The sequence below is a fragment of the Sus scrofa genome, chromosome 5 (genome assembly GCF_054392235.1).
Source record: "Sus scrofa isolate SSC_HxYL_T2T_F1_AM1 chromosome 5, Sscrofa_HxYL_maternal_Yorkshire_Landrace_v2.0, whole genome shotgun sequence".
Taxonomy (NCBI): domain Eukaryota; kingdom Metazoa; phylum Chordata; class Mammalia; order Artiodactyla; family Suidae; genus Sus; species Sus scrofa.
The window spans coordinates 61,613,648-61,629,762 of NC_139387.1; the positions used below are offsets into that span (position 1 = coordinate 61,613,648).

The following is a 16,115-nucleotide window of genomic DNA, read 5'->3' on the forward strand; positions in this document are numbered from 1 at the left end:
GAATTTCAATATCCAATCAAAATATAGCACATTTCTATCTCTTTAGAATTTCCCTGGTATCTCCTTCTTTCAATCTGTAATCTCTTCAGTAACTGCTGCTAAGATTTCTATCACCCTAGATTAAGTGTATGTTCCCTTTTGTGTCTGGCTTCTTTCCCTTAAATGATAAATATTTTAAAGTTTATGTTGTCACACATATCAGTAGTTCATCATTTTGTATTGCTTATTTAGTAGTGTTCTATTACATGAATATTCCATAACTTGTTTATCCATCTTGTTGATGGGCATTTGTGGCATTTGTATTTTTGGGGTGTTGTAAAAAGAACTATTAATTTTCATATACAAGTGTCTTTCTTTTGCATTTTTTCTTTTTATTGTAATCCATTGTTATTTCCCCAGTACATTTTTTTCCTACTGTACAGCATGGTGACCCAGTTACACATACATGTATACATTCTTTTTTCTCACATTATCATGCTCCATCATAAGTGACTAGACATAGTTCCAGCTCCCAGTGCTACACAGCAGGATCTTTTGACATGTGTTTCATTTCTTGTGAATAAATCCATAAATGGCTCAGTCAGAGGGTGGGTGTATGATTAACTTTAAAAGAAATAATTTTGCTTTATGTATTTTGAAGCTATTATAAAGTACACGTACACTTAAATTTATTGTGTCTTCCTAATTGACCCTTTATTATTATGAAATGATCCTTTACTTTTCTCTAATAATACCTTGCCTTGAGCTGTACTTTTTCTTATATCAATAACCACACATAGCTTTCTTTTGCTGGTTGAATATTAATTTTCTTTTCTTTCTTTTTTTTTAACTTTCACCCTTTGTTTCTTAAATTTGTAGGTAGCATTTTTCATTCTTTTTAAAATCAAGTTTGTCAATTTCATTTGTAATATATTTAGTATATTTATGGACATATATAGTATATTTGTTGGATTTAAGATTGCCATGTTCGTATTTCTATTTGTTTATTGTATTTCTCTTTCCCTGAATTTTTCAATTTGATTTTTTTCTTGTCTCATTTAATTCCTTTGTTGGATTTTTAGTTTTTCTTCTTTGTATTACTATACTAGCTTAGAAATTACAAGAGACATCCTTTAATGGAAAAAATAAAAATCATTATAAATGAAAAAAAAAACAATATACATCCTAGATATTTCACAGTTTACTTAGAGTTAATACTGTACCACTGCAACTAAAATGTAAGAATTTATAATAGTGGAGTTCCCATTGTGGCTTAGTGGTTAACGAATCCAGCTAGGAATGGTGAGGTTTTGGGATTGATCCCTGGCCTCGCTCAGTGGGTTAAGGATCCAGCGTTGCCATGAGCTGTGGTGTAGGTTGGAGATGTGGCTCAGATCTGGAACTGCTGTGGCTCTGGCGTAGGCTGGTGGCTATAGCTCCAATGTGACCCCTAGCCTGGGAACCTCCATATGCTGCGGTACAGCCCTAAAAAAAAAAAAAAAGAATTTATAATAGTAAATAACATTTACCCCCTGCATCTTTATGCCATTGTTATCTTTTTAATTTACATATACAATAATGCTTACAATAAACTGCTTTTACTTTAAATTAAAGTCAGTTGTATTTCAAAAAATTGAGATAAAAGTGGCTTTTCATATTTACCATTTGTGCCACTCTTTGTTCTTTTCTAGTTTCCATCTGTTATCTTTTTTTTTTTTTTTTTTTTTTTTTTGCATCCAAAGCACTTACTTTGGTATTTCTTGTGTGCATGTTAGCTGACTAATTTCTCTCAACATTTGTTTCTATGGTAATATCTTTAAAATTTCCCTGAAAATTTTGAAGCATGAATGCATGCTTCAAGTACATATATATTCAATGACTATAGAAGTATATATATATATATATTTTTTTTTTTATAGAACTTTAAAAATGCCATTCCACTGTCATATGGCTTCCATTGTTTCTGATGAGATAATGCTTTGATTCAGATGTTATGCCACTGCATGAATTTTTTTCCCTCTCTGCTGCCTTTTATGATTTTCTCTTCAACTTTGGTTTTCAGAGGTTTGAGTATAATTTGTTTACATGTGGTTATCTTTGCATTGATTCTGTTTGGGATTTATTATGTTTCTTAGGTCTGTAATTTGATGTTTTCTACCAAATTTGAGAAAATTTCAGTTCATTATTTCCTTACATGAATTTTTCTCTTCATTTTTCCTCATCTGCTAGCATTCCAAAATTATTCATAAATTAGGCACTTTATCTCATAAGTTTCTGAGTCTCTGCCCATTTTTATGCAATTCTTTTATTTTCTCTTCTTCAGTTTGGGTAATTTCTATCCTTTTTCTTTGAAGTACTGTTTTTCCCATTGTTATCTCCTATCCGTTTTTAAGCACACCAAGTGAAGCAGTTATTATATTTTTATTACTAAATTTTCCATTAGTCTTTGTTTTTTCACAGTTTCTAATTTCCTCATTGGTCCACTTACTTTGTTCATCTTTACTTCATCTACTTGAACCTCCTTTTAATAACCTCCTTAAAGCCTCTATGTGCTAACTCTAACATCCTTTCTATCTCAGAATCTCTATTCACTGGGATATTGATTATGGTTCAGAATTCTCTGTTCTTTACACCTCTATGCATTTATTACTAAATATTAGATATGGCAGATGACACACTATAAATTGTCTTTTCTACAAAGTGCATAATTTTTCTCTGGCAGGCGATAATCTCCTTTGGTCTTGTCAGCCTTGATTTTATTTATTTTTTTGTTAGATCTCATCTAATTTGGTGGATATAGCATTTACTTTAGAGCATGCTTTTTTTTTCTCTTAAGAGATAGCTTTGTGTAATCTCAGTTGAATGCCCAAAGTGCTCAGCTCTGTGTCCTCTCTATCTGGTGAGAAATTCTGCACTGCAGAACTTGTACTCGTGTGTGGCAAACATAATCTCCTGTCCCACAATCTCCAGTAAATCTCATGTTGACTTCTAACTCCCACCCATTGTTAGCTCCTTCTGCTGTCTGCTCCACAAATTACAGCCTTCTTGGCAGCTGGGTCTGCAGGCTCTGCCTCCTCAGCTTAGTGATACTGCTGTTCAAATTGGGCTCCACTAGCCTGCCTGAAGCAGGAAAGAGCCCTCAGGCAGAAACCAGAATAATCATAATGACACATTGGGGTTTCCCTTCTCTCAAGGATGTCCTTTACTGGCTTTTGTTCGCTGCCTGCAAGCAATTGCTTCATATATTTTGTTTGACTTCTTAGTAGTTTTCAGTGGTAAGAGAAATTTTAGTACTTGTTATATTGTAATGATCAGAAGTAGAGGTTCCTAAAATTCACTGACTTTTAATTTAGATCAGTTGAGGTATTACCTTTTCTGCAAATGCCTCAGACACAATTAATTGTTTCTTCTCCTATGAACTCAGCCTCTCTTTTATTTTACTGTGTTGTCATTATTGGCATGCAAGTTAGTTTAAGCAATGGGCTATTCCTGAAATATGATAGTTGTTGAATAAGAGGAGAATCCTTTGGTCTAACCTTGTATATTACAGCTGAAATAATGTTTCTTCTTTTTACTATTTACTTCTGGTTTTACTTGTGTCTAGACAGTGTAAGCAAATAAATGTTTAAATATTATATAAGATCTTCTGTGGTTACTAAAGTGATTGGAAAACTACTAATAAAACCATTAGGATGAACTGCACAATGATTACTAAATTTCCTACTCTTGGAATGATCCCAATAGAAGTTGTCTGCCAACAGTATAATTTAGGGGCCTCTGAGTAAAGGGACATTTTTCCTACTAGTGATGATATAAAGTTTTAATTCATGGTAGTGTAACAAAATATAAATGTAATTAAATGTATGTGTGTTTCTGTACGTGCATAATAACACAATAAGAATAGAAAATACTAAATATCCAACTATATTTTTATCTAATTAAATGTAAATACTATAACATTTTATTTAGTTTTGATGAAATCAGAAAGTTAAAAAGGGTATTATAAAAATTTTCTCTTTAGAAAAAAATCGGGAATGCAGAGTTTGTGAATAAGTGTTTTTTTCACAAGTTATTAATATATTTCCCTATTTAAGATTAGTTACTCTCATTACCAAACTAACCCAGCACATCATTGAATGATTCTTTCAGACTCATATTTCTAGGTTGCCATATATGACACGTACCTCTATGTTCTTTGGACATGTACTTTCCCACGTCCTGGGTAGAAGAGAACCTTTAAAGATCATCAGAGAAGGTTCCACAATGTTCATATTTCTCCTCCTTTTATTTTCTTCTTTTGGCATCGAGTCATTTGAGGAGGTTGGATATATAAGAGGAATACTACTTTCAAATCCTATATGGTAGTTATGATTTTCATTTTCCAGTTCGCTCCGTGAATTAGTTTTATCCAGACCACTTGATGGTGGAGCTAAAATATCGAATCTGGAATCATCAGCACCATGGTAATTTTCTGTGGGGTTTCCCCAAGAGCTTTCTTTTTTCTTGCGTTGAGAATCTGGTAGCACAGAATGGCTAAAGCCAATTACTGGTGTTTTACTCCCTTGGTGACAGGAGAGCTCTGAACTTCTAGAAATGAATTCATTCAAGGATATTTGGTGTGTTTCATCTAATGAGTGCCTTCTTGAGTCCCAGCTTGATGCGCTGGGCACAAAAATGGTGTTTTTTTCAATTTCTCTCTGATAGAGTGGGACTTTATTGCTGATTTCATCCACTATATGATCAAATCCCAGACTGACTTGGCTAGGAAAAAGGGGTTGATTTACAGAGTGAGATTCGTGGTGCTCCTGCTGTTTTTCATGTGATTCACTGGAATCGCGATCTGTTTTCCAACAATATGCCATTCTTTATTTTATGTAACTGAGAGTATTTACTCTGTGCCAAAGATCTCCTAGATGATGTTATAAAAGATGATAGGAATTTTCCTAGAAAAAGCGCAAAAGGAAATAAAAAATTCTTTGATTAATTAGAAATAAAATAGCTTGCAAGAAAGAAATAATTGAATAAATATAAACAATTGTTTTAAAGTTTCTCCTTAGCAAATGAAACAATTCATGAATGATATAAAACTCCATCAGGGTTCACAATATTAAAGTCCAAGATGGAGGGGGCAGAGTTCTGACCTCAGATAAATTCATGAAACTCCTGTGATAAAAAAATGTCTACTTCAATTATGATAGGAGTTTCATGACTCAATCCAAACACAATATTCCCCTTTGGACCCCTTTCCTACTTAAAATCCACTGGCCAATAGTAACGTCATCTCCTCTTGTATTTAGTCATCTGTAGGTATGCTAGTACACTGAAGTCTTTTTATCATTTTAACAATATCTTCATGATAAGCAGTTACTCCATCCCTAGACATAGTTTTAACTTTTTTCTCCCCTGCATAACCAATCATCTTATAGATTGGCTACAGCCTTTCATCTCCTCCCCAAAACTCTTTAAATAATTGTAAACTTCTTTCATTACTTCTCCTAAACAACTTTCATTAAGTTCACCAATGAGCAAATTCAACTGATATCATCAGTCTGTATTTTAGTTTATCTCTCTGCAAAATTTGAATCTATTTCACTATATTTCTTATTTTAAAATGTTTTGTTTTGTCCTTCATTGGCGCTTTCTGTCACTGTACTCTTGAGTTCTTTGTTCGCTCTTCCTCAAAGATTCCTTTGCCTATTACTCATTTTCTACCTGACCCTTGTCAGCACTCTTCTCAGTTATTCTTTTTGTGTAAGTTATTTTGTACCTCTTGTGGTTTAAATTACCATCTGTATCCAACACCCATTTCTGATAAAAACCCTTCAGAAAGTGGGCATAGAGGGAACCTACCTCTACATAATAAAGGCAATATATGACAAACCCACAGTTAACATCATTCTCAATGGTGAAAAGCTGAAAGAATTCCCACTGAGATTAGGAACTAGACAAGGATGCCTGCTCTCACCACTACTCTTCAACATAGTTTTGGAAGTCCTAGCCATAGCAATCAGAGAAGTAAAGGAGATAAAAGGAATCCAAATTGGAAAGGAAGAAGTAAAACTATCACTATTTGCAGATGACATGATCCTATACCTAGAGAACCCTAAAGACTCTGCCAGAAAACTATTAAGAGCTCATCCATGAATTTGGAAAAGTCACAGGATACAACATTAATACACAGAAATCAACTACATTTCTATATACTAACAATGAAAGATCAGAAAGAGAAATGAGAGAAGCAATCCCGTTTACCATTGCATCCAAAAAAATAAAATACCTAGGAGTAAACCTACCTAAAAAGAGACAAAAGACCTGTACTTTGAAAACTATAAGACACTGATGAAAAAAATCAAAGATGACACAAAAAGATAGAAAGACATACCATGCTCATAGATTGGAAGAGTTAGTATTATCAAAATGACTATGCTACCTAAGGCAATCTACAGATTCAATGCAATCCCTATCAAATTACCAAGGACATTTTTCACAGAACTCAAAATATTTTAAAGTTTGTTTGGAAGCACAAAAGACCTAGAATAGCCAAAGACATCCTGAAAAAGAAAAATGGAGCTGGAGCAATCAGGGTCCTGGACTTCAGACTATACTACAAAGCAGCAATCATCAAAACCATATGGTACTGGCACAAGGACAGAAATATAGATCAGTGGAACAGGATAGTGGGATTGCTGGATCAAATGGGAGTTCTAATGGGACCTAATGAAACTTAAAAGTTTCTGCACATGAAGGAAACCCTAAATAAAAGGAAAAGATACTCACAGAGTGGGAGAATATCTTTGCAAATGAATCGACTGACAGGGGATTAATCTCCAAAATTTATGCCTTCTGCAGCTCCATACCAAAAAAACAAACAACCCCATTGAAAAATGGGCAGAAGATCTAAACAGACAATTCTCTAAAGAAGACATATGGATGGCCAAAAAATGCATGAAAAGGTGTTCAACATCACTCATTATTAGAGAAATGCCAATCAGAACCACTATGACGCACCTCCTTATATGAACCAGAATGGCCATCATCAAAAAGGCTACACGCAGTAAGTGCTGGAGAAGGTGTGAAGAAAAAGGAACTCTATTACACTGTTAGTGGGAATGTAAATTGGTGCAACCACTGTGGAAAACAGTATGGAAATTCCTCAGAAAACTTAAAATAGAACTGCCATTTGATCCAGAAATCCCACTCCTGGGCATCTACCCAGAGAAAACCATAACTTGCAAAGACACATGTACTCCAATGTTCATTGCAGCACTATTTTCAATAGCCAAGACATGGAAATAACCTAAATGTCCATCAACAGAGGAGTGGATCGAGAAGATATGGTACATATACACGATGGGATATTACTCAGCCATTAAAAGGAATGAAATACTGGCATTTTTTGCAACATGGATGGACCTAGAAATTATCATGCTAAGTGAAGTCAGCCAAACCATGAGACATGAACATCAAATGCTTTTGCTGACATGTGGAATATGAAAAAAGGACAGAATGAACTTCTTTGCAGAACAGATACTGACCCACAGACTTTGAAAAACTTATGGTCTGCAAAGGAGACTGTTTGGGGGGTGGGGGGAAATCCTATAAAAATGGATTGTGATGATCATTGTATAACTATAAATGTAACAAATTCATTGAGAATACATAATAAATAAATAGATAAGTAAAAATAAATTACCATCTGTATGCCAAAGACGCCAACCCTGACCATTCTTATTATTATTTGCTCAGTGTCTCTACTTGGAACTCTTTTTGACTTCTAAGAGAAAGTCCAAAACCTAAATCATAATTCATCTAAGAACCTGTTCTTATTCCAGTGTCCTCTGTGTCAGAAAATGGCTCAGACATTCACTCAATTGCTTAGACCAGAAAGCAGGGTTTTATCTTTAAATCTTCCCTCACCTTTCTACATTCAATAACCACCAGTTTTTATAGGAAATCTTTCTTCCTTTCTCTGTCTACCACTGCCACAATCCCAGTCTAAATTTTTCTCCTTCTCCCCTGCAATATTGTAGTGTCTCTGAAACTGCTTCTACATATTCTGCAATTCATTCTTGTGTCCTAAAATGTATTTTTTATATTGTAGTGTTATATTTATGAGACTAACCATGTATATCCCGTGGATATAGCCTTTCAGTGGTTCCCTACTGCCTTAGGATGATGTGTATAGATGTGACATAGGTAAGATTTCTCTTCCCATTAGTTTTTTAGTCTGTGTTATTCTTATGACTCACAACTTACATGTTACACTTACAACTCAGTACCCAGTACTTTACTTCGCTCAGAATAGTTGCTTATTTGTATTTGTTGAAAAAAAATTAATAAATTAGTAAAATTGTAATTGAGTTATAAGGAAATTAAATTGATAGGTATTTGTCACTTTTATGTATTTATTAACTCCCTTAATGATTATGCATGTGTATGTGTTAAAGACAATAACATTTCAAAGGATAATTCTGACAGTTACCTATCAAATATCATTTTCTAAAAATGTATATAGGTGATAATGCCATATTAATATGACTAGAGCACGCCTGAATTTAGGCACTGCAACACAGCAGCTTAACTCAACTCTATCTTTACTGAAAAGAATTGAAAACTTTCAAATTTTTATTAATAATGATATTTACTCATGCATTTCTCACAGCACTGAATCTTGAAATAGGTTAGAGAGGCCTGTCTGAAAAATCTCATTATCATGAGATAAAAGAGAATGAGAAATACTTACTCATATTGAAAATGTAATAAAAACAAAAACCTCTTCCAGATACATTTTTTTTCAGTATTAAATTTGGTGATTTTAAGGGGTTTCTAGTAACTTTATATCTACTCTTTACTATCAAAATCTAGAGATTAGTCTATTTCTTAGTTTATAAAGAAACAAAAATATTATTTAGTCTCAGCTGGTAAGTGCTTGCACTCTGTATTATGAAGTAATGTATAAAATAACTAAAAATTATATACCTTGAGTTTAAGGAAGAACTGTACATACAGGCTAGCAGCAATTATGTTGTAATTGAGAGGGCATGGCTGTTGATTCCTGATTAATATGACTCTGAAGAACTATAGAAAAAAATCTGTGTAGTAGACAGAATAATGCCTTCCCTCCCTCCATAGTCCCATATCCTGGAACCTATGAATATTTTAGGTTACATCACAAGGAGGAATTAAGGTTGCAAATGAATTAGTTTCCTAGTCATCTGACCTAAAACAGGGAGATTATTTGAGTAGGCTCAGTATAATCACAAAGATACTTGAAAATAGAAGGAGAGGTAGAAAAGAAGGTCAGAGTGATATTCAAGGACTCAACCTGCTTTTACTAGTTTTGAATGTGGAGAAAGGGGTCCATAAGCCAAGGAATGTGAGCAGCCTCTAAAAGCTGGAAAGAGCAAGGGAATGGATTTCTCCCTAGAAGCCTCCAGAAAGGAACACAGCCCTTACAGCACCTTACTTTTAGCGAGGACTCGTGTTATATTTCTGACCTACAGGATTACAGAATAATAATATGTGTTGTTTTAAGTCACTGAGTTTTTAAGTCACTAAGTTTGTCATCACTTGTTACGGTGGCAATAAAAAAATCAAAACAACATGAAAACCGGAAGCTGCTTCCTAAATGAATTGGAAAATCAGGGACTATAAGAAGGATAGCAGACCACACAAAAATTGTCCTCCATTCTTTGCTGGTAAGTCCAACTAAATTCAAACGGGGAAGTTTAAGAGGTATGAGTAATGACAACTTTGTATTCTGCAATTGTTTATAACTTTCTATTCAGTTCAAACTTCAAGAGATCTGTTTTTATTGAAGATTAACTGCTCAATTGTCCTCAAAGAGAAAGTACAGACACAAAAATGTGGGTACCTATTAGAGACAGGGCAGCCCTTCCCAGCTGCTTCCACTTTCTAGATATACTGAGTTGCAAATAATCACCCAAATAGCCCCAGTGAACAGATCAGGAACAGAAATGTTTATTTTACAAAAGAACGGAGAACCTTTCTGAAAATGTCTGTTCTTGATCTAAGAGGTCCTGGCTTCATTCCTGAATAAATATATCTGCAGGGCAATATGAGAAGAGGGTGAAAGGAATAGATTATGAGATTGAAGAAACATGATCTTTATTTCAGATAAATTGCAAGTGTTGAAATTTTATTAAAAAGTTTTTGAAAATATATGTATTCATGTCATGGGGGATAAAGATTGTGCCATCATAAGGCACATCAAAATCTAATCAGGCTGAAATATCTGGAATTCTCTAGGGTGGAGGGTGGGTGCATATAGCCATAGCAACTAACCTGGGTCCAGAGAAGACTGAGTTGAACGCATGGTCTGAAATTAGCATCTCTCATCATCTTGTGAGCCAACGGTTTATATCATGCAGACACACAGAGACACTCATATTTTAGCCAGACGTGAATATGATCTTTCTCAGCTCAATTTGCTGAATCAGCACAGGGGAAACCACAACTAAATGTATGTTTTAACTATATGTGTATATAGTTTAACCATATGTATATATAATTTAACCATATTATGTATTTTTTATTAAAGTATAGTTTATTTACAATGTTCCTTAAGTTTCCATTTTATAGCATAGTGACCCAGTCATACATATATGTACATTCTTTTTTTTCATACCATCATCCATAAATCACATTCTAACCCAAGAGATTGGACATAGTTCCCTGTGCTGTACAGTAGGACCCCATTGCTTATCAATTCCAAATGTAAAAGTTTGCATATTATGTATAAAATTACATTAACTTACTTTTTCCATTTCTAATTTGGAATTGAGTGATAAGATAAACATTATTATTCTCATGATCTCTGATTATCTTCACAAGTGCAAATAAGAGATGCTTGGGAAAACATTAATTTCCAAATAGTCTCTATCAGGTACCTTTTTATGTGAACAATTGACATGTTCTTAATTGTGTGTAATCCTATAGAAGGCTCACTTCCAGTACAGGACCAGTGGCTCAATGTCTGACTACAGATGATAAGATACACTTCCTATTAGGCTGCCTAAAGGTCTTTATATGTGAAAAATTTGAAGCTGTCACTTATACTTATTTTTGCAAGATATTGATTTGCATAAATCAATTCATTTATTCATACATCTATTTACTCCCTTGCACATTTATTTATTCAGCATCTATTTTAAAATATATTGTGTCAAGTACTGTGCAAAGTGTTGTGAATATAAAAATGATAAAGCACAACTCTTGCCCTCAAGTAGTTCATAGACATAAATTTATAATATGGTATTATATGAGAATGAATTTCATAGACACAGTCTTCATTTTGTTTGGAGGAATTTCATATAGCACATTGTTAAACTTATTTTGCCTTAGGAAAAGCAGAAGTAAAATTCATAAAGGACATATTTAATGTTTATATATTGGGTATGTTCTCATTTAGAGTGTGCAGTATGTCAGAGGTAGTTTTTTGCAGGTCATTGAGACTTGATTTCAAGAATACTTTGGTTCCTAAATATTGCTAAATTTTCAGCTCCAAACATGATGAAGCGGTTGAGACAGTGATTCATTCAGTCCCTCTGAGGATGTCCTGAGACTTAATAAGACATTGGAGCAGAAATTATCACAACATTGTAAATCAACTATACTTCAATAAAACTAAAAAAATGAAAAAAAAAGATAATCAAAAAGGACCTACTGTATAGCACAGGGAAATCTACTCAATATTCTGCAATAACCTATATGGGGAAAATGGGTATATGAGTATGTATAACTAATTTACTTTTCTGTACACCTGAAACTAATAAAACATTGTAGGTCAACTATATTCCAACAATTTTTTTTTTTTAAAAACTGGAAAAGAATACAATGGAAAGTCAGTTGTTAAGTCAGTCAATTGACTTAACAACCTTGGGGGAAATGATCTGGTGGGAATGAAGGCTATCTTGGGAGTGTGGGGGGCACACAGACGGTCAGGGAGTATGATACCAGCCCTGAAGGGAGAAAGTCCTCGGACCCAAACCTGATAGCCTTTAAAATATGCCACTTTGTGGGGACTATATAAAGACAGCCTAGTGATGTTTGGTGAGAAGCAAATATCTATCTATTGTCAGATGAATCTATTCTGAAAAATCAGGACTATGAGAATTTTATGTGATGGAAGCAGTAGTGGCAGCTGTTTTTTGTCTACTGCAGCCAATATACAGGTCCTCATCCCTTATTTAAATCTCTGTTTTAGAGTGTTATATTAGTAATGAATGGGTAAGGTAAAGAATTATTTTCAATAATTTATTTGGTTTTCAGAAAAATCCTTTACATTAAACCTTTAAGCAATAGCATTAGAAAAAGACAATTGCAATTTATCAAGGAGAGAGTTGGGTAAGATTTCAGAAAGAGAAAATTCCTAAGAGAAGGAAGAGTAACTGTTTTCCAGACATGTTTGGGAAAACAAAAAGGAGGTTCTTTGTTTTCCACAAAGACTATGATTTTTGCAAAGTCAAGGAGAAAAATAAGAAGGAAGAAAAATAAGAATAGTAAAAAAGGGATAAAGAAATACAGAAAAAGATGAAGAAGGTGGTAGAAAGGTGAAGACATGAAAAGATTCTTGTACTAGTTGCTGAGTCCTAGTAGTGAAAAAGGCTAACCGTCTTATAACCTAATGGGAAAGAGAACTGTCATCAGATTTTTGGGCAGCAACACTTTGTGCCAAAAGAAAATTGAGTTATATGTTTAAGATATTCAAGGAAAGAAAATGTGACCCGAAAACATGTATTCACTTAAACTGACTTCCATATTAAAATTTCTCAAAATGTCATGGCCACACAAGAACTTGGGGAATACTGTTTTACTGATTTTTATGGACTGTTTATTCATCATCTATTTGGGAGAAAGTTTCAGATAATCAAAATAACATTGCATCAACATGTTGGCGAGCATTAAATATATACATCTCTTCTTGAAGAATTCAGATAGATGAGGGATATGGGAGGCAGTTTAATATGTCTCTCTGCACTGAAAATGTAGTTCAACTTTAATGAAAGCTAGGGAAAATGAAGAGAACACATGCACATTTTTGGAAAACGTTATTATTAATCATCTGGGTGATTGTGTGAGAATTGTTATCCCTTAGATTATTTTGTATGTAGTTCTAGGTAAAACAAATGAGTAATTCTGGCATCCCCAATGCCTTTGAGAACAAGTATTCTCAGTATTACAAAATTATAACCAAGGTATAATAATGAACTCATAAGATTTTTTTAAAAAATCTACATCAGTCTCTTTATAGCTTTCTTCCTTGGAAACACCTAGATATAATGCCTGTAGTGAGCATCCCTATAATCCAGATTGTTATACTGAAATACCACTTCCTACTTAAAGAGAGCTGACTACTTGGAGGACCACCTGATTTGGGGAAAGGGGCAGCTAATGTAAGATGAGCATAGGAGATCCTATAATTCCGATTAGTAACAAAGCTATCAGAGAGTACAAGGATGCACCAATAGGAGTTGAGAGCACCTTGAAAAGGCTCACAATGGCCAAAAAGTGTAATAAACTGAAGTGGATGAAAACATATCACCATGTTAAATGCATGAATTTATAACAATGCACATACAACTAATTAATTGCCTTGGTATAACACAGGGTTAATAAAATACACAATAAAATATGTTTTGTCTTTTTTATATTAAATGATCACTGGGTAACTAAGTAATAGATGAGGCAAAATTTCTCTTTGTAGAAGTATTGAAAAAAGTACATGAAGAAAGAATGATAAAATTGGGTTTCAATATTTTACAGCAAGTCACAAATCATAAAATCTAGACATCAAATGTTGTTGGCTGCTAACATCATGAAAAGAGAAGCAGCCAACATTTTGTGCTTTCTGATAAAGAATTCAAAACTACCATGAAGAAATCTTGCCAAAAAAATCTAACCTTTATCTGCTGAAGCCTCTAGATCCAATCACCATGCACAAGAAACACAGGGTAGAGGAGCATGTTAAACTGAATGAAGGATGGAATTGATATTGAAAAAAAATAAGCTAGTTTCTTCAACAAATAAGTTGGAAGGAAAAAAGAGGATGAAATAACATCAATTGGAAAAGACTATGAAAGCCTACTCCTACACCCTCCAAAAAAAAGAAGGTAAAACAAAGCCATACAGTTTAGGGATACACACTTGGATGATGAAACTACAGAAAAGTCAGAAGTGATATCAGAAGAGTTGTGTTCTTAGGGAGAGGAAAGGTATTGTAAGAGGGTCATGGACGGCTTTGTAATGGGAAGGAAAGATTTATGGAGGGTAGTTAGAAGGTTGTTCTACTTACAACAGTACATTAAGCTATAAATTTGGCTTATGTAGTTGGTAATATAAATTTAATATCAATTTTAAGAAGGGAATAAATCAGTTGATTTTTTGGCCATTATATAACTTCAGGATTTGTACAGAATCTAAGTGAAGATGCTCAGTTAGTACTTACACATGTGATATTTCAATTCAGGAGATAAATCTTGTAACTGAACCCATGACCCTTGTTTAAGGAGGGATTGGAGATTAAGAAGAGACATAATGAATCTGAGAATGGAATCCCAGTGTTGGAGAAAACCACTATTTAGTGAATGGATCTAAAAAGAAAAAGTACAAAATAACCTGAAATAGAAGAAGAAGAACTATAAGATACTATCACCTCACTTTGTCCACTTCTGGTCCTGATAAGAGGGAAAGAAGTGAAAGGCAAGTGGCTTCCTTCTAAGGACCTGATTATGAAGCTGCACATATCACATACATTGGCCTGAATATATAACTACAAGAAAAGCTGGGAAATATAACCCCTTATTGTGTTGCCCCAAGATCAGAAAAAGAACATGGGTATTTTATAACTAAAAGGATGAAATGCTGGAGAAGTTGAATTTCTCCAGGAGACCTGAAGTTAGAATGGGAAGTGAAGATGCAGTGTAACTAGGGACAGAAGTCCCTAATGGATGTGGAGGAACAAGGTCAGAGAACAGCGGGAAGTAGGAGGGGCATTGGTAGGAGAGGAAGATGTTAATGGGATCCTGGTTGGCCTTCCTTGGCACGTGGGGCACAGAAGAATGAACATCTTCCACAGGAGAGGTGCAGAGGAGCAGGTTCCTTGGAGAGCCAGGGTTCCCTTTCGGTAAAGGAGGTGAAGAGGGCTAAAGAAATCACTATCTTGCATAGATTAAATCTCAACCAAAAAAACACCTCCCACTATAATTTACAAATTGGGATTTATGTCAGTTCCCTTACTTTGAGGGATATGGAGTACAAAACAGTTAATTCCGCTCTAGTTCTTAAAATTATGTTTAATTTAAATATCTTTAATTTTTAATAACAGCAAATATTCGTATGCTTCTTATAAACAACCTTAGACATATAAAAGCTACCTTTTTAGATGTGAGACATTATTATATATTTTTATTACAAAGTACCAATAATAAATTGTTCTCTATCATTTTAAATTGTCCAAATTAGATAAAAATATAAATAGTTGTATAATTAGGCCAAACTTCATAGAATCCCGGTTCAGAATCATTTGGGATACTTTAAGCTTTATCTGACCCAGGGACTTATCCCTTAAATATTTTCTGGGAAAAAAATAATAGTCCTTGGTTCTGTTTTAGGAGCTAAACATAAGTCTATGAAACTAAAACAAATTGCTATTCTACTATTTCCTCCATTTTTTTTTTCTATCTTGCCTTTGTTAACCTGAATAAAGTTTTCATTTGTTTGTTAGTTTGTTTGGGGGACTAAACAAAAGTTCTGTTGCGTTTGTTTTTTGGTTGTTCCCATAGCATGCAGAAGTTCCCAGGCCAAGGATCAAATCCACGCCACAGGGGTGACAATGCCAGATCCATAACTGCTTGGCCACCAGGAAAATCCCTAGGTGTTTTAAGATACATATGAAAATATGGAGTTCCCTGGTGGCTCAGTGGGTTAAGGATCTAGCATTGTCACTGCTATGGCATGGGTTTGATCCTTGGCCATGGGTGTGGCCAAAATAAATAAATAAACAAATAAATATAAAATGGCATATATTGTTGTCAAATTTACTTTCATCTAGCTTAAGCTTCACTGTTGTATACTAACATAATTTACAAAATTTTCCATACATGCAAAAGGCTATC

The 16,115-nt window shown here is 34.1% G+C and overlaps 2 protein-coding genes across 17 annotated transcripts in view; one reads left to right on the forward strand and one right to left on the reverse strand.

Annotated features, from left to right (window-relative positions):
- Positions 1-16,115, reverse strand: part of PIK3C2G (phosphatidylinositol-4-phosphate 3-kinase catalytic subunit type 2 gamma) — a 518,046-nt gene that overhangs the window by 331,669 nt on the left and 170,262 nt on the right. For all 14 annotated transcript variants that reach the window (XR_014803777.1, XR_014803780.1, XR_014803778.1 and 11 more), the window contains one exon: positions 4,164-4,922. Coding sequence is in view for 9 of the 14 variants with exons in the window: in XM_084956629.1 (XP_084812755.1) it covers positions 4,164-4,841 (678 nt within the window). In the remaining 5 variants the exon portion in view is untranslated. The remainder of the gene's footprint in view (positions 1-4,163; positions 4,923-16,115) is intronic.
- Positions 1-16,115, forward strand: part of RERGL (RERG like) — a 260,323-nt gene that overhangs the window by 104,619 nt on the left and 139,589 nt on the right. The window lies entirely within an intron of this gene.